Source organism: Lithobates pipiens, unplaced genomic scaffold, assembly GCF_037356315.1.
Source record: "Lithobates pipiens isolate NorthernLeopardFrog02 unplaced genomic scaffold, aLitPip1_a1.2 Scaffold_19, whole genome shotgun sequence".
Taxonomy (NCBI): domain Eukaryota; kingdom Metazoa; phylum Chordata; class Amphibia; order Anura; family Ranidae; genus Lithobates; species Lithobates pipiens.
The window spans coordinates 581,945,036-581,968,530 of record NW_027507764.1 but is presented as its reverse complement, the minus strand read 5'-3'; the positions used below and the strand labels follow the sequence as shown (position 1 = coordinate 581,968,530).

The 23,495-nt window shown below is 44.0% G+C and overlaps 1 protein-coding gene across 1 annotated transcript in view; it reads right to left on the bottom strand.

Moving 5' to 3' along the window:
• Window positions 1-6,308: 6,308 nt before the first annotated feature.
• The window catches only part of LOC143997704 (cytochrome P450 2C3-like), a 154,028-nt gene continuing 136,841 nt past the window's right edge, over window positions 6,309-23,495 (bottom strand). Inside the window, exons 9-10 of the mRNA XM_077493484.1 lie at window positions 16,488-16,629; window positions 6,309-7,027 (exon numbers count right to left, since the gene is read on the bottom strand). Of these exons, the coding sequence (XP_077349610.1) occupies window positions 6,831-7,027; window positions 16,488-16,629 (339 nt within the window). The 3' untranslated portion in view covers window positions 6,309-6,830. The remainder of the gene's footprint in view (window positions 7,028-16,487; window positions 16,630-23,495) is intronic.

Here is a 23,495-nt window from a genome sequence, read left to right as displayed (position 1 = left end):
GGGAGGTTTGTGGCTCGGCTTGGGGGCATAGTGGTTCGGCACTGAGAGTTGGAAGATCAGTCTGTTTGCTATTGGCGAGACGATGGTGTTCACCTGAATGCTGTGGCATTGACATCTGGTCTCTGGGCCTCCAGGAAGGGGTGGTGAGGGCCCTTTGGGGGGTCAATGAGGAGTTACATGGTTACAGGATTAGTGGGGCCCATCTAAGGTATGGTGCTTACACTTGGTTAGTGGTGGTTCTCCCAGGAGCTGGGTCCCCTGGGGGAAGGTAATATGGTAATATGAAAGTATGGGTGATGTCAGAGAGTCCTCGAGCCGGTTGGGGCACAGCTGAGGACATAGACCATTACAGTTATAAATTGTGCCTTAAAAGACACCCAAAGACCTCTTGTTGTTTTACATGTTTTAAGTGATGTTATTTTATTCTTTGGTTAATAAAATTTGGCTGCTGTGGCCATATAAAACCCATGTCACGCAGTTGGTGTCTTTAATTTAATGGTAAGGACTAGGGATGAGCTTGGTGTTTGAGTCGAACGCATGTTAGACTTGAACACCGGCTTTTCGCCCGTATGGCGAAGCCAGAACTCTGTGGGCCATTCGCGCCAAATTCGTGTGGTGCTCATGGCCCACAATGCACTGCGCCATCGCAGTGCATTGCTGGCTCATGATTGGCCAAGTATGCACTGTGACCCCGCATACTTGGCCAATCACAGCCAGCCAATCTTGGCCGGCAGCTAGGAGAGCCATAATTATAGCTCAGGGTGTTTAGTACACACCCCACACTATATAAGGCCGCCAGCGCGACGGCCTTGTGTAGTGTTCCGGTGTCTGCAGGAGCTAGTGGATGTTGTGTGCCTCCAGCGCAGTATACACCTGTATCTACCCTTTATTGCTGTTCTCTAATAGAGCCATCTGCAGGAGTTAGTGGGTGTTGTGTGCCTCCAGCGCCCAACACCCACACCTGTATCTACCCTTTATCGCTGTTGTTCTCTAATAGAGCCATCTGCAGGAGTTAGTGGGTGTTGTGTGCCTCCAGCGCAGTATACACCTGTATCTACCCTTTATTGCTGTTCTCTAATAGAGCCATCTGCAGGAGTTAGTGGGTGTTGTGTGCCTCCAGCACAGCACAACATACACCTGTATCCACCCTTTATTGCTGGTGCTCTCTAATACAGCCATCTGCAGGCGTTAGTGGGTGTTGTGTGCCTCCATTTCAGCACAATTTACACCTGTATCTACCCTTTATTGCTGTTCTCTAATAGAGCCATCTGCAGGAGTTAGTGGGTGTTGTGTGCCTCCAGTGTAGTATACACCTGTATATACCCTTTATTGCTGTTCTCTAATAGAGCCATCTGCAGGAGTTAGTGTGTGTTGTGTGCCTCCAGTGTAGTATACACCTGTATATACCCTTTATTGCTGTTCTCTAATAGAGCCATCTGCAGGAGTTAGTGAGTGTTGTGTGCCTCCAGCACAGCACAATATACACCTGTATCTACCCTTTATTGCTGGTGTTCTCTAATACAGCCATCTGCAGGAGTTAGTGGGTGTTGTATGCCTCCAGCGCAGTATACACCTGTATCTACCCTTTATTGCTGTTGTTCTCTAATACAGCCATCTGCAAAAGTTAGTGGGTGTTGTGTGCCTCCAGCACAGCACAATATACACCTGTATCTACCCTTTATTGCTGGTGTTCTCTAATAAAGCCATCTGCAGGAGTTAGTGGGTGTTGTGTGCCTCCAGAACAGCACAATATACACCTGTATCTACCCTTTATTGCTGTTCTCTAATAGACCCATCTGCAGGAGTTAGTGGGTGTTGTGTGCCTCGAGCCCAGTATACACCTGTATCTACCCTTTATTGCTTTTCTCTAATAGAGCCATCTGCAGGAGTTAGTGGGTGTTGTGTGCCTCCAGCACAGCACTACATACACCTGTAGCTACCCTTTATTGCTGTTGTTCTCTAATACAGCCATCTGCAGGAGTTAGTGGATGTTGGGTGCCTCCAGCACAGCACAATATACACCTGTATCTACCCTTTATTGCTGGTGTTCTCTAATAAAGCCATCTGCAGGAGTTAGTGGGTGTTGTGTGCCTCCAGCACAGCACAATATACACCTGTATCTACCCTTTATTGCTGTTCTCTAATAGAGCCATCTGCAGGAGTTAGTGGGTGTTTTGTGCCTCCAGTGCAGTATACACCTGTATCTACCCTTTATTGCTGGTGTTCTCTAATAAAGGCATCTGCAGGAGTTAGTTTGTGTTTTGTGCCTCCAGCACAGTATACACCTGTATCCACCCTTTAATGCTGGTGTTCTATAATAAAGGACTCTGCAGGAGTTAGTTGGCGTTTTGTGCCTCTAGCACAGCACAGTATACACCTATATCCACCTTTTATTGCTGGTGTTCTATAATAAAGGCATCTGCAGGAGTTAGTGGGTGTTTTGTGCCTCCAGCACAGCACATTATACACCTGTATTTACCCTTTATTGCTGTTCTCTAATAGAGCCATTTGCAGGAGGTAGACGGTGTTGTGTGCCTCCAGCACAGCACAATATACACCTGTATCTACCCTTTATTGCTGGTGTTCTCTAATACAGCCATCTACAGGAGTTAGTGGGTGTTGTGTAGAATGTGTAATAGTGCTGCGCTGTAAGGGGAAAGGGGAAAAGGCAAGGGGAAAACGGGGGAAGTGAATGGTCGGGGGTGAAATGAACAATCAGAAGCGGTGTTACACCACAAAATAGCTAGTCATAAACACGCTATATATTCCCTATAGTAGATGAATAAGATTGAAATCAAATGACAATTATTGAATAAATAATGTGAATCAAAGTGTCATAGTGCTACACATATAATAAAATAGCAAGTGCTAAAAGTAAAGTGCAAAGACTCAAATAAAGTGACTAGTGCACATATGTATACCGGGAACAACTGAAATAATCACACTAAGGCCGCGTACACACGGACGGACTGTTCGCCCAACTTTGTCCGCTGAACAGTGTCTCAGCGGACAGTCCGCTCGTGTGTGGGCTTCAGTTTCAGCGGACTGTCTGATGAACAAAGTCTTACGGAATTTCCGTAAAACTGTCCGCTGAAACTTGGTTTGAGCGGACAGTCCGCCCGTGTGTGTGCCAGTCCGCTGTACTTTCGAAATGAGCGAACTGTTCCCGCCCGGAGAAAAGTCTGCTCATTTCGAGCGCGTCTCCAGGTAGGCGGGGCCCGCGAAGGAGACGTCGCGGGCCCCGCCGCCTGGTATGGACTTAAAGGGGAACCCCAACGTCGAAAAAAATCGGCGTGGGGGTCCCCCCAAAGTCCACAACAGACCCTTGTCCGAGCACGCTACCCGGCCGGCCAGGAAAGGGGGGCGAGCGAGCCCACCCCAAAGCACCTTGTCCCCATGTTGATGAGGACAAGGGCCTCTTCCCGACAACCCTGGCCGTTGGTTGTCGGGGTCTGCGAGCGGGGGGCTTATCGGAATCCGGGAGCCCCCTTTAATAAGGGGGCCCCCGGATACCGGCCCCCCACCCTATGTGAATGAGTATGGGGTACAATGTACCCCTACCCATTTACCTGTGAAAAAAAGTACAAAAAAAAAACACAACACAGGGTTAAAATATTTTATTGCACAGCTCCGGGGGTCTTCCGTCTTCGGGGGTCTTCTCGCCGGACTCCTCCGCTATCTTCTTGTTGCTCTTTTGCTAGCGGAGGAGTCATTTGGGCAATATAGTGTGTTTTAGCGCATTTAAATAAAAAAAAAAAAAAAGTGTTTTTTTTTCCAAAATAATTGCGTTTGAAAATTCACTGCGTAAATACCGCTTGAAAAAAAAAATTGCAGCACCCATCATTTTAATCTGTAGCCTTTGCTTTAAAAAAAAATATATATGTTTGGGGGGTTCGAAGTAATTTTCCAGCAAAATAAAAGTATTTTTTCATGTCAACAAAAAGTGTCAGAAAGGGCTTTGTCTTCAAGTGGTTAGAAGGGAGGGGGGGGGGGGTTAATGTGTGACATAAGCATCTAATGTTGTGCATAAAATACCAGGATGGGTCAACCCCCCCGCCAATGACCCCTTTTTGGAAAGTAGACACCCCAAGATATTTGCCAATAGGCATGTCGAGTCCATGGAATATTTTATATTTTGCCACAAGTTTCGGGAAAATTACAATCCTTTTTTTTTTTCACAAAGTTGTCACTAAATGATATATTACTCAAACATGCCATGGGCATATGTGAAATTACACCCCAAAAGTACATTCTGCTGCTTCTCCTGTGTACAGGGATACCACATGTGTGGGACGTTTTGTGAGCCTAGCCGTGTACAGGACCCCGAAAACCAAGCACCGCCTTCAGGCTTCCTAAGGGTGTAAATTTTTGATTTCACTCTTCACTACCTTACACAGTTTTGGAGGCCATGAAATGCCAAGATAGCACAAACCCCCCCAAATTACCCTATTTTGGAAAGTAGACACCCCAAGCTATTTGCCGAGAGGCATGTTGAGTCCATGGAATATTTTATATTTTGCCACAAGTTTCAAGAAAATTACAATACATTATATTTTCACAAAGTTGTCACTAAATGATATATTGCTCAAACATGCCATAGGCATATGTGAAATTACACCCCAAAATACGTTCTGCTGTTTCTCCTGAGTATGGGGATAACACATGTGTGGGACTTTTTGGGAGCCTAGCCGGGTACGGGGCCCTGAAAACCAATCACCACTGTCATGATTTATAAGGGTGTAAAATGGTGATTTCACTTCTCACTACCTATCACAGTTATGGAGGCCTTGAAATGTCCCGATAGCACAAACCCCCCCCCAAATGACAGCATTTTGGAAAGTAGACACCCCAAGCTATTTGCCAAGAGGCATGATGAGTATTTTGCAGCTCTCATTTGTTTTTGAAAATAAAGAAAGTAAAAGGAAAACTTTTTTTTTTTTCTTTTTTCAAAACTTTGTGACAAAAAGCGAGATTTGGAAAAATACTCAACATGCCTCTCAGCAAATAGCTTGGGGTGTCTACTTTGGGGGTGGGGGGGTTGTGCTGTCTGGGCGCATTTCATGGCCTTGGAAACTGTGATAGGTAGCGAGGAGTGAAATCAAGAATTTACGCCCTTAGAAAGCCTGAAGTTGGTGTTTGGTTTTTGAAAATTCCCACACATGTGGTATCCCTGTACTCCGGAAGAGAAATAGCAGAATGTATCTTGGGGTGTAATTTCACATATGCCCATGGCATGTTTGAGCGATAGTGATAATAGTGATAATGAAGTGCAACAACACAACATGACAAAAGTCAATCCAAAAAATTTTCCAAAGGAAGATAGGTGATAAAGTCATTAAAATCGTGTCCAAAGCATAAACGACCATACACCCAAGTGCACCTTTCTTTGTGATAATACAAGATGTACTCTTACTGGATCTATAGACTCCACATTATAGGAGTCTAAACTGACATGGATTAACAAAACAAGGAGGATCCAGCCATTGGATATAAGTGGGTGGGGATAGTGCCACGGCCAACCGTGCTGGATCTCGCTCTTTCTCATAAGTGTCATATAAAGAAAAGGGAGAATGTCGACACAGTGTAAAACCGTATGGTGATTTTATTAAGAAAAGCGTTGCTAAAAAAAACGTACACAAGTCCAGTAAAATGAGGCATATAAATGAAAAGTTTCCCAGGCTAAAATCTGCAGATCAAAGATCAGGCTGGCATGGTGTACCAGGACATAGACTCCGCCCTACATGTTTTATCATATGTGACATCATCGAGGGCATCATGGAGTCCATGTCCTACTACACCATGCCAGCCTGATATTTGTTCTACAGATTTTTTTGGGGAAACTTTTCATTTATATGCACATTTTACTGGACTTGACACTATCCCCACCCACTTATATCCAATGGATGGATTCTCCATGTTTTGTGAATCCTATAACGTGGAGTGTAGATATCCGGTAAGAGTACATCTTGTATTATCACAGTGAAAGATGTACTTGGGTTCATCATCCTTTGGACATGATTTTAAAGACTTTATCACCTATCTTCCTTTTGGACATTTTTTTGGATTGACTTTTGTCATTTTATGTGTTGTTGCACTTCATTATCACTTACCGTATATAGAGTGGCAATTTACGTTTTATATGTTTTTTACACAAACTGTTCTGTTGTGTGATTGCCAAACGCTTTTTGGTCACTTATACTTATTGTTTTCACCTGCGCAATACCAATGTCCCACATACCACTATTAATGACAGCGCTACATATGTGTTTTCTATGTATCTATTTGTATGTGAGCGGGGCCCAACAAAATTCATTGATATTGTTTTAATTAAAATGTTTAGACAGATTATAACAAAACATGCTAAAGTTTTCATTGTGTTTTATATCATTATACTTCTGCATCGAGGCCCACCACAAATAACCTCTAAGCCCTTGTACACACAGTCAGAGATTCCGACAGAATGTGTCCTATCGGACCTTTTGTCGGATAATCTGACTGTGTGTGGTCTCCATCGGACTGTTTCCGTCAGAGTATCCGACGGACCAAGTTTTCCAACTTGTCCGTAAAATTTTCCGACAAAATGCTCCGATCGGACATACTCCAACGGACAAAGTGGCAGGCATGCTCAGATCAAATTCCTAACGAAATAACGAAATAACGTCATCACGTTATGTACAATCGGATTTTCCGACAACTTTGTCGGACCGTGTGTATGCAACAGTTTCAGACAAAATCCATCAGACAAAATCCATTGGACAAAATCCAAAGGATTTGGTTGTCAGAATGTCCGACCGTGTGTACAAGGGCTAAGATGCTCTTTTCATAACAAGTTACTTAGTGGGTAATGCTCGGGGCACGGCACACAGCTGAGCGTTACAAATAACGTCAATTTTATTGGAATTCAGCCATTTGGAGTCCCGACACTCAGATCCCGGGGGCAGCTTGAAGGTGAATTTCTGGAGCAAAGCAGAGAGGAGAAGGAAGAGCTCCATTCGGGCCAAATTCTCTCCGAGACAAACACGCTTTCCTGTAGAAAAGTTGAGGAAAATGAAGCAGAACTATAAATCCATAAATCCATAAATCCAACATGGCTTGTTTTATTGCATTGTGTAATATTTTATCAAACAGATCAAATGATTTGCCTAGCCCAAATCAGTACAACTTATTTATAACTAGCATTATTCTGTTATTTGTCAGTAATATTTCGCACAAGGTTGAAGATTAGCACAGGACAAGAACTGAGGAGTGAATTCCTGAATCTCTATATATGGAATCTGGATCCACCAATCTTGGACAAAGCCCCCTTTTGAGCTGATCCTCTGGTTTCCTGCACAGCAGTGATCTTCACTTACCCCACACCGACCTAACAACTGTCCCTGAGCCACCCCCCATCAGGTCCCTCCTGTCCCTTCTGTATTGAACTGTACTGTAATTGTGCTGTCCCCTCTCTAAATTGTAAAGCGCTGCGTAAACTGTTGGCGCTATATAAATCATGAATAATAATAAGTCTCCAGTAAAGTCACAGTTCTGGAAATGAAACTTTCAGCTAACATCAGCCCATTTTATGGAGGCCACTATGAATCACATACTCATGGATTGAATTCTATGGAGACTGCTTTGGATCATAGAGTGGGGATTTAATTCTACGCAGGTTCCTTTGGATCAGAGAGTGTGGATTGAATTCTACGCAGGTTACCTTGGATCGGAGAGTGAGGATTGAATTCTACAGAGGTTACTTTGGATCGGAGAGTGGGGATTGAATTCTACGCAGGTTACTTTGGATCAGAGAGTGGGGATTGAATTCTACAGAGGTTACTTTGGATCGGAGAGTGGGGATTGAATTCTACGCAGGTTACTTTGGATCGGAGAGTGGGGATTGAATTCTACGCAGGTTACTTTGGATCGGAGAGTGGGGATTGAAATCTACGCAGGTTACCTTGGATCGGAGAGTGGGGATTGAATTCTACGCAGGTTACCTTGGATCGGAGAGTGGGGATTGAATTCTACGCAGGTTACCTTGGATCGGAGAATGGGGATTGAATTCTACGCAGGTTACTTTGTATCGGAGAGTGGGGATTAAATTCTACGCAGGTTACTTTGGATAGGAGAGTGGGGATTAAATTCTATGGAGGTTACTTTGGATCGGAAAGTGGGGATTGAATCCTACAATGGTTACTTTGGATCAGAGAGTGAGGCTTGAAATCTACAGAGGTTACTTTGCATTGGAGAGTGGGGATTGAATCCTACGCAGGTCGCTATGGATCATAGTCTGGGGACTAATAAATAGAAATCTATCCCATAGTTTGTAGACGCTGTAACTTTTGCGCAAACCAATCAATGTACGCTTACTGGGATTATTTTTACCAAAAACATGTAGCAGAATAGATATTGGCCTAAATTGATGACGAAATTTGATTTTTTTTCCTACTTTATTTGATTTTTGTTTTATAGCAGAAAGTAAGAAATGTTCTTTTTTTTTCAAAATTGTTGGTCTTTTTTGATTATAGTGCAAAAAATAAAAACCGCAGAGGTGATCATATACCACCAAAAGAAAGCTCCATTTGTGGAAAAAAAAAGAACATACATTTTATTTGGGTACAGTGTCGCACTACAGGGCAATTGTCAGTTAAAGTAATGCAGTGCTGTATCGCAAAAATGGTCTGGTCATGAAGGGGGGTAAACCTTCCGGAGGGCAAGTGGTTAAAGAAGAATTCTAGGGAAAAAAAAAATTCCTCCCATTCAGTTGGGCTGCATGTGTTAACTGCTTGTTTTTTGTTTAGGGGTGAGGGGAGCAGAGATATACTTACCTAATCCTCTGATCCTCTAAATGCAATACCGGCCCCTGACACGCCTGCCCCCCCCCTTTCCCCCGAATGCTAGCGGTCTTGTACATGGCCAGTTCCTGACCCATAGACCAGCTCTGGATGTGAGGATGGCCGAAAAAATTCTAGAGACAACACTCAATGGAGAAAATAGACCGTCCCTCATCACCTCAAGTTCTTTCTGTCATGCCTTCACACCTAATGATCCCTTAACCCTTAACACCTAATGATCCCACAGCCTATAACAGTGATGGCCAACCTTGGCACCCCAGATGTTTTGGAACTATATTTCCCATGATGCTCAACTACACTCTGCAGGGTAGTTGAGCATCATAGGACATAGTTCAAAAACATCTGGGGCACCGAGGTTCGCCATCACTGGCCTATAACATGGAGATACAGATGGCCAGAGATGGCCTAAAGGCTCTTCCAGAAGACTTTAAAACTCAATTTCCTGAAACAGCCATGTACAGTTATAGGTTTCTTATCCTTTCCCTTCATGGTGATAGTTTAAGGTTAAACCTCTTTTCTTTAAATTTGAATGAGTGACCACGTGTCTTGTTAAACTCCCTTCTGCAAAAACGTTTTCTCCTTATTGTGGGGTCACCAGTACGGTATTTGTATATTGAAATCATATCCCCTCTCAAGCGTCTCTTCTCCAGAGAGAATAAGTTCAGAGCTCGCAACCTTTCCTCATAACCAATATCCTCCAGACCCTTTATCAGCTTTGTTGCCCTTCTTTGTACTCGCTCCATTACCAGTACATCCTTCCTGAGGACCGGTGCCCAGAACTGGACAACATACTCTAGGTTTGGCTGGACCAGAGTCTTGTAGAGCGGGAGAATTATTTTATCTCTGGGGTTGATCCTCTTTTTAATGCATGCCAATATTCTGTTTGCATTGTTAGCAGCAGCTTGGCATTGCATGACATTGCTGAGCCTATCATCTACTAGGACCCCCAGGTTCTTTTCCCTCCTAGGTTCTCCCCCCAGTGTATAGATTGTGGTCATATTTTTGCTACCCAAATGCATTATTTTAGATTTTTCTACATTAAACCTAATTTGTCATGTAGTTGCCCGCCCAGTTAATTTCCTCACATCTTTTCGCAAGGTTTCCACATCCTGCGGAGAAGTTATTGCCCTGCTTAGCTTAGTATAGTCCACAAATATAGAGATTACAGTGGTGTAGCCTGTAGTACTGTCGCCTCACAGTAAAATGGGTTGCTGGTCCGAATCAAAACCACGACACTACCTGCCTGGAGTTTGCATGTTCTCCCTGTGCCTGCGTGAGTTTCCTCCGGGAAATTTGGTTTCCTCCCAGACTCCAAAGACATGCTGGTAGGTTAATTATCTTCTGTCCAAAATTGACCATAGTATATGAATGTGAGTTGGGGACTTGAATTGTGGGCTCCTTGAGGGAAGGGAGCAATGTATGTGTGGAGTGCTGCATAAATTGACAGAGCTGGGTATGGATATGGGTATGTTAATTAAATAATGATATAATAGATGAGCATCTTAATGAGACACAATGTATGGGCATAGGGACAAGTGTAGACACTCACTCATGATGGACCGGTTAATTAAATAATGATATAATAGATGAGCATCTTAATGAGACACAATGTATGGGCATAGGGACAAGTGTAGACACTCACTCATGATGGACCGGTGTCTTTATTCAACCTTACTATGTTTATGAACAAATTAAATAGGAATGGACCCATCATAGAAGCATGGGGGACCCCGTTACCCACCCCTGACCATTCCGAGAAATCCCCATTTATCACCACCCTCTGAACTTGGCGTTGTAGCCAGTTTTCAATCCATGTACTCACCATATGGTCCATGCCAACGGACCCTATTTTGTACAGTAAATATTTATGGGGAACTGTGTCAAATGCTTTTGCAAAATCCAGATACACCACGTATATGGGCCTTCCCTTATCTAGATGGAAACTCACCTCCTTATAGAAGGTTAATAGATTGGTTTGGCAAGAACGATTCTTCATGAATCGATGCCGATTACTGCTAATGATACCGTTCTCATTACTAAAATCTTATATATAGTCTCCTCCGCTATGTGTCTTTCATGTTCTATCTTAGCTGCTCTAATTGCACCCTTACATTTCTTGTTGCATTCTTTATAAAGTCTGAATGCTGATGATGATCCCTCAACCTTGTATTTTCTGAAGGCCTTCTCCTTTGCTCTTATATGCATTTTTACATTGGAGTTAAGACATCCAGGACTTTTGTTCGCTCTTTTAAATTTATTTCCCAATGGTATGCATTGGCTAATGCCCTTATTTAATATGCTCTTAAAGCAAACCCATCTCTCCTCCGTGTTCTTTGTTCCTAAGATTTTATCTCAATTCATGCCTTCTGGCAAGGTTCATAATTTAGGGAAGTTGGCTCTTTTGAAATTCAGTGTCTGTATTCCCCTTTAGGTTTCATATTTGTGTGATTTATACTGAAGCCAGTTGACCTCTGATCGCTGTTTCCTAAATTGCCCCAAATTTTACCGTGATCAGGTCTGTATTGTTGGTAATCAGTAGATCCATGTATATCAAAGGGGGTAGTCAACGGCGCACACCTGCTATGCACGAGTGGATTCACCTGAGGCCACGCCCTACGCGTTTTGTCATCGGGCGTCGCCTGGAGCCGATGACGAAACGCGTAGGGCGTGGCCTCAGGTGAATCCACTCGTGCATAGCGGCGGCGGCGGCGAATACAAACAGACATTCATATTGGATCAGTTGAAATGCCGGTTTTTATCTTGCATCATGTGAGTAGCATTTTATAAATAATTAAATAAAAACTTTTATACTGGATCACACTATGTCTGCCCCGCTTTACTTTTTGTGAGGAACTCCATGGATATTTAAACCGGACCAGCCATATACAGCGACACAGGGGCTCACACTGTGAAGGCGCGTTAACCCCATAAGGGGATGGGGAGCTGGTGAGTGCGGATTACTGCCTTTACACTACAAACGCACCGGTTGTTACCCAGGAATTCTGAAGCACATTGTCACTTTCGTCTTAAAAGACATTTATGATTGTTTTTTCTGATTTTTATTTTTATTTTTATTTATTCATTTATTTTTCCCTTATTCACTGGTTTAATGAAACCCTTTTTTTGCTTATAACATCCTGCTGTTGGACTTGTAATATATATTTTTTGCACATCTCCACTTAGCGATTTTATAATCGCATGAAGAATACGATTATGTTTTGATAATTTAATTTTTTGGTTTTTGCATTTTTGGGTTCTTTGTTTTTTGGCATTTATAATTTTAGAGCACTATGCACTTTTTATTAAGCACTTTATATTAATAGTATGCACTTTTAGGAATATTCAGCACTTTTTTTGAATATTGCATTAGGCATGAAATAATTTTACCCAATTTACGGGTTATCACGTATATAGTTTTGTCATTTTCTATTTATCACCAGTACATATATATTTTTATTATCAGCTTTTTATTTTTATTTTTATTCTCATTGTTCATACTTTTTTATATTTTTCACAATTAATATTCTCACAATTAATAATTTGACATACACATTTGCAATTTGCACAAATTAGTAGCAGGTGTGCGCCGTTGACTACCCCCTTTGATATACATTTATACTATTCACCCTTTAAGGGTGATTACAAAGGTAGTGGCAGCCCCTGTCCTTACCACTAGGGTACTTATTCATTCATTCATTTATTTTAAAATAAATTTTTTATTCACTTTACTCACCTTTATTTTATTTTACACTTTATATATATTTTAACAGATTTAGGGTCCAATCAGTAGATCCAGTAACACTTTATTTCTAGTTGGTGCGTCTACCCTCTGAACCATGAAATTGTCCTGCAAGACATTTAGCCTTAGACTGGGTGGAGGGAACCACGCATTTGTCTATGTCTGGATAATTAAAATCCCCCATTATGATAACACTTCCCATCCTTGCTGCTAATCCAACTTGTGATAGGAGATCAGTCTCCCCCTCCTCCCTCAGATTAGGGGGCCTATAGCATACTCCCAATATTATCACTTTTACATTATTCTTGATATATAGGCATACCCCTCCCACTATTTTACCCTCTCTATCCCTGCGATAAAGGGTATACCCTTGAATGGTTGCCAGCCAATCATGAGAGCCATTGAACCAGGTCTCTAAAATTCCCACAAAATCCAAATCCTCCTCGTACAACAGTATCTCTAGTTCTCCCATCTTGTCCACCAAGCTTCTGCCATTGGTGAACATGCCACGTAGTTTAGACCGGTCACATACTATCCCTTTATTGGGTGTTCCAAGATTGCAACTAGATTTGTTACTATACTTACCCTTGGTTTATGTGCTTTAGTCAACCTACCCCTAATGCCCTCAATACTACCCTCTGCAATATGTTCCATGTTGACTATCTCTACCTCTGCGCCCCCCCCCCCCCCCATCGCCTAGTTTAAAAACCCCTCTAACTTTTGGGCTATCTTTACTCCCAGCTGATCTGCACCATCCTCATCAGTTTTTGGATGAGAAATAGAAGGCCTGGATTGGGCTCTTTGCCTATCAGTTTAAGTGCTTATTTTTAAGGGTTTATTCAAAGAGACCCTAGTTCCTTGTCTGTTGAGGACAATGTAACAGGTCTGTTTAAAGCCCAACTCCCAAAAATCCAATGCCCACCTCCACACCGTCCTCCCCTGCTGCTCCTTCTTCTGTCAGCTTCCACCACAAAATACCCAGTGAGGGAACACATGACCTGTACCTATGATGCAGTGATTGTGACTAGAGACCAATCACTAGGCTGAACACTGTTACATGATTAAGGGGTAACATCAGCATCCCATGTAAACTCCAACACTGGCAATTCTATAGCGTCCATGACAGTGGAAGGATTGTCAGGGGAGCACTGTAAAGGTGGTATAAGGTGGTGGAGGATGTTACTTCCAGAGTTGGCAAGATGACAGGGTCTCTATAAGAACTCTACAAGACGTCAGCTCTGCAGACACATGTTTAATAGCATATTTCTATTTACACTGCCTTGAAAAAGTATTCATACCCCCTGACATTTTCCAAATTTTGTCATGTTACAGCCAAAAACATAATTGTATTTTATGTGATAGACAAACACAAAATGGCACATAATTATGAGATGGAAGGATAATGAAAAAAAATGGTTTTCAAAATGTTTTACAAATAAATATGTGAAAAGTGTGGGGGGGCATTTGTATAACGCTCCCCTGAGTCAATACTTTGTCTGCAACCCCCTTTCTCTGCAATCACAGCTGCAAGTCTTTTTGGGGATGTCTCTACCAGCTTTGCACATCTAGAGAGGACATTTCTGCCCATTCTCCTTTGCAAAATATCTCAAGCTCTGCCAGATTGGATGAAGAGCGTCTGTGAACAGCAGTTTTCAAGTCTTGCCACAGAGTCTCAATTGGATTCAGGTCTGGAGTTTGACTGGGCCATTCTAACACATGAATGAATATGCTTTGATCTAAACCATTCCATTGTAGCTCTGGCTGTATGTTTAGGATCGTTGTTCTGCTGGAAGGTGAACCTCGGCCACAGTCTCAAGTCTTTTGTAGACTCCAAAAGGTTATCTTCTAAGACTGCCCTGTATTTTGCTCCATCCATCTTCCCATCAACTCTGACCAGCTTCCTTGTCCCTACTGAAGAAAACCATCCCCACCACATGATGCTGCCACTACCATGTTTCACGGTGGGGATGGTGTGTTCAGGGTGATGTGCAGTGTTAGTTTTCCAACACACATAGCGTTTTGCTTTTAGGCCAAAAAGTTCAATTTTGGTCTCATCTAACCAGAGCACTTTTTCCAACGTTTGCTGTGTCCCCCGCATGGCTTCTCATATGCTGCAAACAGGACTTCTTATGGCTTTCTCTCAACAATGTCTTTCTTCTTGTCACTCTTCCATAAAGGTCAGATTTGTGGAGAGACGACTAATAGTTGTCCTGTGGACAGATTCTCCCCCCTGAGCTGTGGATCTCTGCGGCTCCTCCAGAGTAACCATGGGCCTCTGGGCTACTTCTCCAATTAATGTTCTCCTTGCTGGGCCTGTCAGTTTAGGTGGACGGCCATGTCTTGGTAGATTTGCAGTTGTGCCATACTCTTTCCATTTTTCGATGATGGATTGAACAGAGCTCCGTGAGATGTTCAAAGCTTGGGATTTTATTTTATAACCTAACCCTGCTTAAAACTTCTCCACAACTTTATCCCTGGCCTGTCTGGTGTGTTCTTTGGCCTTCATGATGCCGTTTGTTCATTAAGGTTCTCTAACAAACCTCTGAGGGCTTTACAGAAAAGCTGTATTTATACTGATATTAAAGGGGTTGTAAACCCTCGTGTTTTTTTTCACCTTAATGCATTAAAGCGGGAGTCCGCCGGGAGTTCCGTCGTCTTTTTTTTTTAAAAGCCAGCAGCTACAAATACTGCAGCTGCTGACTTTTAAAATAAGGACACTTACCCGCCCAGCGCGCCCGTGATGTCGGCACCCGAAGCCGATCTCTCGATCATCTCTCGGGTGCTGCCGCCGCCATCTTGGGTATGGGAATCAGGAAGTGGAGCCTTTCGGCTTCATTTCCCGGTTCCCTACTGTGCATGCGCGAGTCACGCTGCGCAATAAGGATGGCCCCGCTGCCTCTGGGATCCATGTGTTTCCCAGCAGGCAGCGGGGGACTTTCGGAAAGGGGCGTAATCTACGCCCCTTTCCGCAGATAGCTATGCCGGAAGTGGGTGCAGATACCTGTACTGTACAGGTACCTGCACCCCCCTCCCCCCTGAAAGGTGCCAATTGTGGCGCCGGAGGGGGGGAGGGATCCACTGAGCGGAAGGTCCACTTTAGGGTGGACCTCCGCTTTAAGGTGAAAGACCTTCTCTCATGCTGCAGCCCCCCAGATCCCCTGTTTTACTTACCTGAGCCCTGTCTCTCACCCCGGGGACAAGCACACCAGCTATGGCTGGTGTCTCGTGTCCTGATTGGATAGATCGATAGCAGCGCAGCCATTGGCTTTCACTGCTGTCAATCAGATCCAATGACTTGGACACCGGGGAGCAGGGCTGAGTCCTGCTGTCTGTGTTAATAGACGCAGCAGCAGGAAATGAGAGCGCGCCCACACGGGTGTCCTTAAGGAGAGCACTTCTTCGACTGGGCACTCGAGAAGAGGAGGAGCCACCAGCACCACTGAAGGACCCCAGCAGAGGAGGATCGGGGCCACTCTGTGCAAAACCAACTGCACAGTGGAGGTAAGCACGACATGTTTGTTATTAAAAAAAACAAAAATGATTACACACAGGTGGACTCTATTTACTAATTAGGTGGCTTTTGAAGGCAATTGGTTCCACTAGATTTTAGTTAGGGGTATCAGAGTAAAGGGGGCTGAATACAAAGTCACGCCACACATTTCACATATTTATTTGTAAAAAAATAAATAAAAAACATTTATAAATTTTCCTTCCACGTCACAATTATGTGCCACTTTGTGTTGGTCTATCACATAAAATCCAAATAAAACTGTTTACGTTTTTGGTTGTAACATGACAAAATGTGGAACATTTCAAGGAAGTAGAATCCTTATTTAAGGCACGGTATTAAAGAGAAGAAATTGTTTGGTTCACCCCAGTCTGATACTGACAGAATAGTGTTATGGATTTCTCACCTGCTGAGAATGGCATGAAGGCCACCCGACTGCGGAACTGACCCTGCTCATCCAGGAAGTGCCCGGGGTTGAATCGTTCTGGAGTCTCCCATTGAGAAGGGTCATTAAGTACTGATGTCAGGAATGGGAGGATAATGGTACCCTGGTAAAGGAGAGAGCGAGACATGTACATGAGTAAAAACACATCATACAGGCTCTACACTTTTATTGTTTAAGCATTATTAAAATCACTGCTCCCGAAAAAACGGCCATTTTTAAAACTTTTTTTTTTAATTGATACATGTCCCCTGGGGCAGGACCCAGGTCCCCAAACACTTTTTATGACAATAACTTGCATATAAGCCTTTAAAATTAGCACTTTAGATTTCTCCCATAGACTTTTACAGGGTGTTCTGCCACTTTTCGAATTTGCCACGAACACACCAAATTGTTCACTGTTCAGCGAACAGGCAATGTTCGAGTCGAGCATGAGTCCGACTCGAACTGGAAGCTCATCCGTATTCACAATATGTAAAAAAAGGGGCTAACTTTACTGTTACTAGTTTTATTTATTTTTTATTCAGAGAAGTGTATTTAAAAAAAAAATAAAAAATAGTGTTTGAAAGGCCGCTGCGCAAATACCACGTGAAATAAAATATTGCAACAACCTCCATGTTATCCTCTAGGGTCTTGGGTAAAAAAAATATATAATGTTTGAGAGTTCTAAGTAATTTTCTAGCAAAAAATACAGATTTAACTTGTAAACAAGTGTCAAAAATAGGCTTGGTCCTTAAAGAGGAGGTCCACCCACACCCTGCAAATACTGTAGCTGCTGACGTTTAATATATGGACACTTGCCGATCGACTCTCTGGTGTACGGCTGCCATTGGCAGTACGGGAACCCAGCAGTGAAGCTTTTGGCTTCATATCCGGTTCCCTACTGCGCATTTGCAAATCATGCTGAGCTTTCTAATTGGCCCGGCGGCGGGGGAAGGAGGAGGAGGGACAAAGTTCCGAGAGACGGCACTGCGGGCCCCGTCTCCTAGAAGGAGATGAAAAAGCGGAAGTTCCACTTTTGGGTGGAACTCCGGTTTAAAGAGGTTGTAAATCTTCCTGTGCAAGTTGTTCCTATAGGTAAGGCTCACCTACAGTATAGGTACTGTATATATCTCCTAAACGTGTGCTGTTTAGGACATATTTACTGTATACTGCGCCAATGATGTCATTGACACATGAGCTCTGAAGAAACAGCCACCCATGCTGTTTCTTCAGGAGTCAGTGGCGTGACCAACGGCTCCCATGGGGCAGAACATCACGCGGCTCCGGCCAGTCACACAGCTGAAGTCTGTGGCCCTGGAAGGAAGGAAGGAAGGAAGATGGGCAAAGATGGATGCGACCTGCAGCGGGGACGACGTGGGCTTAGTTTCCAGGTAAGTGTCACATAATGTGATAGTATGTGACGCATACTAGCACATTATGTCTACCTTGTAGGGAAAAAACGAGGAGAAAAAAAACCCCGGAGTTTACTTCCTCTTTAAGTGGTGAAAGGGAAAGAGGTGCGGCAAAACAGGTAAGTTCAGGGTGTCAGTGCTACAGGAGGCTGCAGGCTGAGGACGAGTCCTTAGTGCTAGTCTGGCATTGTTATAAAAGGCTGCTGCTTACAATACCAGAGATATCAACACTTATTTTGTATTATTGACAGTGGAGGCCCATGCACTGTGGGCACGCGGGAGCTGCCCCACCATCCATGCCCCCGTCCCCTTTCAGGATGCCAGATGCATGGATTCCTATGGCAGGGCGGGAGGGGTGGTACTTTGTGTACTGTGTACATCACCAGAAAAGTAGTAGCAACTGTACTACGGCTGCACTGTATTGTGTAATGCGTACACCACCAGAAAAGTAGTAGCAACTGCACTATGGATGCACTGTATTGTGTACTCCACCAGAAAAGTAGTAGTAACTGCACTACGGTTGCACTGTATTGTTTACTGTGTACACCAGAAGTGTAGTAGCAACTGAACTATGGCTGCACTGCATTTCATAATGTGTAGACCACCAGTAGTAGCAACTGCACTACGGTTGCACAGTATCGTATAATGTGTACACCACCAGAAGTGTAGTAGCAACTGCACTATGGCTGCACAGTATCGTATAATGTGTACACCACCAGAAGTGTAGTAGCAACTGCACTACGGCTGACTGTACTTGGTTTGGGCCCCTTTTGCAGCAATTACTGCCTCAATGCGGCGTGGCATGGAAGCTATCAACCTGTGGCACTGCCGAGGTGTTATGGAAGACCAGGATGCTTCAATAGTGGCCTTCAGCTCTTCTGCATTGTTCGGTCTCATGTCTCTCATCTTTCTCTTGGCAATGCCCCATAGATTCTCTATGGGGTTCAGGTCAGGCGAGTTTGCTGGCCAATCAAGCACAGTGATCCCACGGTCATTGAACCAGGTTTTGGTGATTTTGGCAGTGTGGGCATGTGCCAAGTCCTGCTGGAAAATGAAGTCAGCATCCCCATAGTGTGTGGTGGCTCTTGATGCACTGACTCTAGCCTCAGTCCACTCCTTGTGAAAGTCGCCAACACATTTGTGTGGCCTTTCCCTGACAATCCAGGCTGCGGTCCCCCCTGCTGCTCGTGCACCTTTTTCTTCCACACTATTCCCTTCCACATAACTTTCTATTAACTGCTTAAGGACCGCCTCCTGCACATATAGAATGGCACGGCTGGGCACAAGCACGTACCTGTACGTTGCTCTTTAAGTGCCCAGCCGTGGGGGCGGGAGCACGCCGCGCTCCCAGCCCGGTCCTGAGCTGTGTGACCGTGGCTGCGGGACCAGCGGACCCGATTGCCGCTGGTGTCCCGCGATCGGGTCACAGAGCTGAAGAATGAGGAGAGGTCTGTGTAAACAAACCTCTTCTCGTGCTTCCTACTGAGCCTGTCACTGATCGTCAGACGCCAAGCCACGCCCCCTACAGTTAAAAAACAAAAAAAACACACTTAACCGCTCCCCGCGCCCTAGTGGTTAACTCCTTCACTGCCAGTGTCATTTACACAGGAATCAGTGCATTTAAATAGTACTAATTGCTGTATAAATGCCAATGGTCCCAAAAATGTGCATGCGCAGTAGGGAACCGGGAAGTGAAGCCGATTCGCTTCACTTCCTGATTCCCTCACCTAGAATGGTGGTGGCAGCAGCCGAGAGCCGAGCGATCGATCGGCCTCGGCTGCCGGCATCGCTGGAACCCAGGACAGGTGAGTGTCCATTTATTAAAAGTCAGCAGCTCTAGTATTTATAGCTGCTGGCTTTTAATATTTTTTTTTTTGGTGGAATCCCTCTTTAAGTAGTTAATGTGCTTTGATAAGGCACTTTGGGAACATCCAACTTCTTATGCAATTACCTTTTGAGGATTTCCCTGAAAAGGTGACAATGATGGTTTTCTGCACAACTGTCAGGTCAGCAGTCTTTCCCATGATTGTGATTCCTACTGAACCAGACTGAGAGACCATTTAAAGTCTCAGGAACCCTTTGCAGGTGTTATGGCTTAATTAGTTGATTAGAGTGGGACACTTTGAGCCTAGAATATTGCACCTTTTCACAATATTCTAATTTTCTGAGATTGTGAATTTGGGGTTTTCATGAGCTGTAAGCCATAATCATCACAATTATGACAAATCACAGCTTGAACTATCTTGCTTTGCATGTAATATATGTATATATATGTATATGTAATATGAGTCTATCTCATATATTAGTTTCACCTTTTACGTTGCATTAGTGAAATAAATTAACAAATTAATATTCAAATTTTTGAAATATCACCTATATGTGTGTATACATATATATATATATATATCTCAAATACACCGCCTGAAGTAGATTAGAAATAGTACACCACAGAATGCACTGAAGAATGTAGATCTAGGCTACACTGACTGGATGCTGCAGAGTATATTTTATAATATATATATATATATATATATATATATATATACACACACACACACACACACATACATACACACATATATACATACACATATATACACACACACACACACACACACACACACACACACACTAGACTGACTGTATATATATCAAATACACTGCCACTAACTGAATAACCTGCCTGCTTAATCTAAATCTCTCCATCCACGCCAACACCACTACACATGGCCGCCATTGGAAGCAGCCTTATATAGTGTGGGGCATGGACTTATTCCCCCTGAGCCAGGATTGGTCAAAGGCACCCTGCCTTTGGCCAAACCTGTCTCTCTTAGCAGAGGGCATTGGGATTGGCCAGAGCATGCAGGTCAGATGCATGCTTTGGCCAATCATACAGCAATGCACTGCAATCTTGCAGTGCATTATGGGGCGTTACGTGGGCACTCGAATTTCCCACGAATGCCCCATAATTATTGTTTTTCACCGAATGGGCAAACAGCTGTTTGACCCGAACATCAAGCTCATCCCTAGTGGCTGCATATGATGGGCACAATTGGCTGCGTGTGATGAGCACACGTGGCTGCATATGATGGGCACACGTGGCTGCATATGATGGGCACACGTGGCAGCATATGATGGGCACACGTGGCAGCATATGATGGGCACACTTGGCTACATTTGATGGGAACAGTGGCTGCGTTTGATGGGCACGGTGAGGCTGCAATTGACGGGGGGTTCAGTATTTTTCCAGTTTGTTTGCGCCCCTCCATAAATTTTGAGAACCAACCGCCACTGATTATTGTGGTAGCTATCTGAGAGGGGGAATTGGTAAATGGCTAGAGCTGTAGTTAAAAAAAAACAGTCTACTGTGTGTGTTATTCTTGGCACACATCTCTGCATATTGGTAATGCACACAAAGTTGCGGGTGTTCCTGACCCGCAGGGAATGCGCTGCTCTTTAGCAGACATGTGAGGGTGCCAATAATTCTTAATGGCACCTCCATTGTAAGCTGGGTGCGTTTACACACACACACACACACACACACACACACACACACACACACACATCAAACACACACACACACACATCAAACACACATGGCGCTCAGCATCCTATGGTTCAGGGTATATTTCCAGAATTCTTTCTCCATGTTTCTCGTGGGTAGGGCAGCCCACTGAAATTAATGGGTTGCCCTACGCACAGCACGCAAAAGTATAAACCAAGGCTTAGGGCCCATTCACACTTGCCGCACACTAAATCAGGGCATTCAAGCGAGAGGGCAGAAGTCCATTTTGGGCTGCAGTGATGTGCGGCAGGGAGCAGCGTGATGTGTGTTTTATCGCATTACACAGCTCACTCTTTTTAAATTTCACTTCATGGATGTCACCACACAGAAGCTATGCAGTGCCATCCAGTGAGGTGTGATATTATGCAGCATGTCTCACACCTCACTGAACTGCACCTCCGGGCTGTGTTGCAGCAAGATATGGGCACATAGAAAACAACTGTTTTCTATGTGCCCTGGAAGTGACTATCGTTCTTTCAGTGTGGACAAATGGCAATCACTGCTTCAGTGTAAACAGACCCTTAGGCACCACTGACCTCTGTGCTGTTTGGTACATACCACCGACCCTGACCTCTGTGTTACTTACTACTTACCTCTGAATTCTGGTTCACATACTACTGACCTCTGAACTGTGCACTACTCTTGCCTGTGTAGCACCCTCCTACTACGAAATACTACACCATGAAGCCTCTTCCTTCCATACGTTGGAGATTATCCGTAGAGGGATGCTCCATATCTTTGAAAGATATGTCTAGCTGAATCGCCTGCTTATTGGAGAGGAGTAGCTTCAGAGGAGCCCGGGGGTGGATTATCCCTGTCGGCTGACATTTGTGAGAGCGATTGAGATCTCTATAATCTGAGATCCAGCCTGTCTGGTAAAAGGCGCCAATTATACGTGGAAAAAAGCACCGGGTGAAGCACCGTATCCTGTAAATCCCTTTTCACTCTCAACCACTTAAAGACCAGCCACCACAGTTGTACTGCGGCAGGTTGGCTCTACTGGGTGAATCACCATCATTGCATGTCGGACACTTTAAGGCCTCTAGTGGGCGCGTGCACACCCGTGGTGCAACACTGGAGCCTTGATGTCTGCTGTCCACCCACAATCGTTTCTGAGAGAGCCGGAATGGGGATCTCAATGTAAAGAGACAGATCCCCTGTTCTGTCAGGGGAGGAGAGAAAGTGATTAGGAACAGCGATCTGTCTCCTCCTCCAGTCAGTCCCCTCCCCCCACTTTTAGAAACGCCTCCCAATGAACACATTTAACCCTTTGATCGTCCCCTAGTGTTAACCCCTTCCCTAAAAAAAAAAATCAATGACTTAATCTGATGATGATGAAGCCAACCGTGATGGCATAAATAAATCAATAAAAAGTCCAAAGCAAAAAGTTCATAATAGTCAAGAACAAATTCATCTGTGTGGAAATTCTTCCAAAAGAATAGTGAGTGATCCTTCCCCAGCGCTAAAATGACGCCCAACGTATACTAGATAAGTGATCTGCTTACCAGAAGGAATTTACTTCTTTAATTAAAAAGAGAATCAAAAAACGCTTTGGCAGGATAATGCCTGCTCACATGTAATATGACTGAAGATGTATAGGAACCTCCTCCTCAGTGATAGGTGGGATATGTGGAGAAAATGATAAACATCCATAGCCTAATACTATTTATTTAAAAAGAGTAAAAAAGCAATAGCCAAATGGAAGCTTACATATAAAAGTGCCATAACCCGGCACTGGGGTTGCTGGCTTGTCCCTAGAGAGTGGCTGTGTAAGGCGCCTTGCGTCCATCTCCGTGGATGGCATGTGTTCCATCGACCGGAAAGACAGCCAGAGGGACCTGAAGTGGCATGGAATAGCCAATTTTTTTTCTGGGGGGGGGGGGGGGGTATTTATTATAGCAAAAAGTAAAAAATATTTCAGTCTTTTTTTGTTTATAGCACAAAAAAAAAACGCAGAGGTGATCAAATACCACCGAAAGAAAACTAATTGTGGGGAAAAAAAAAAGGGACATG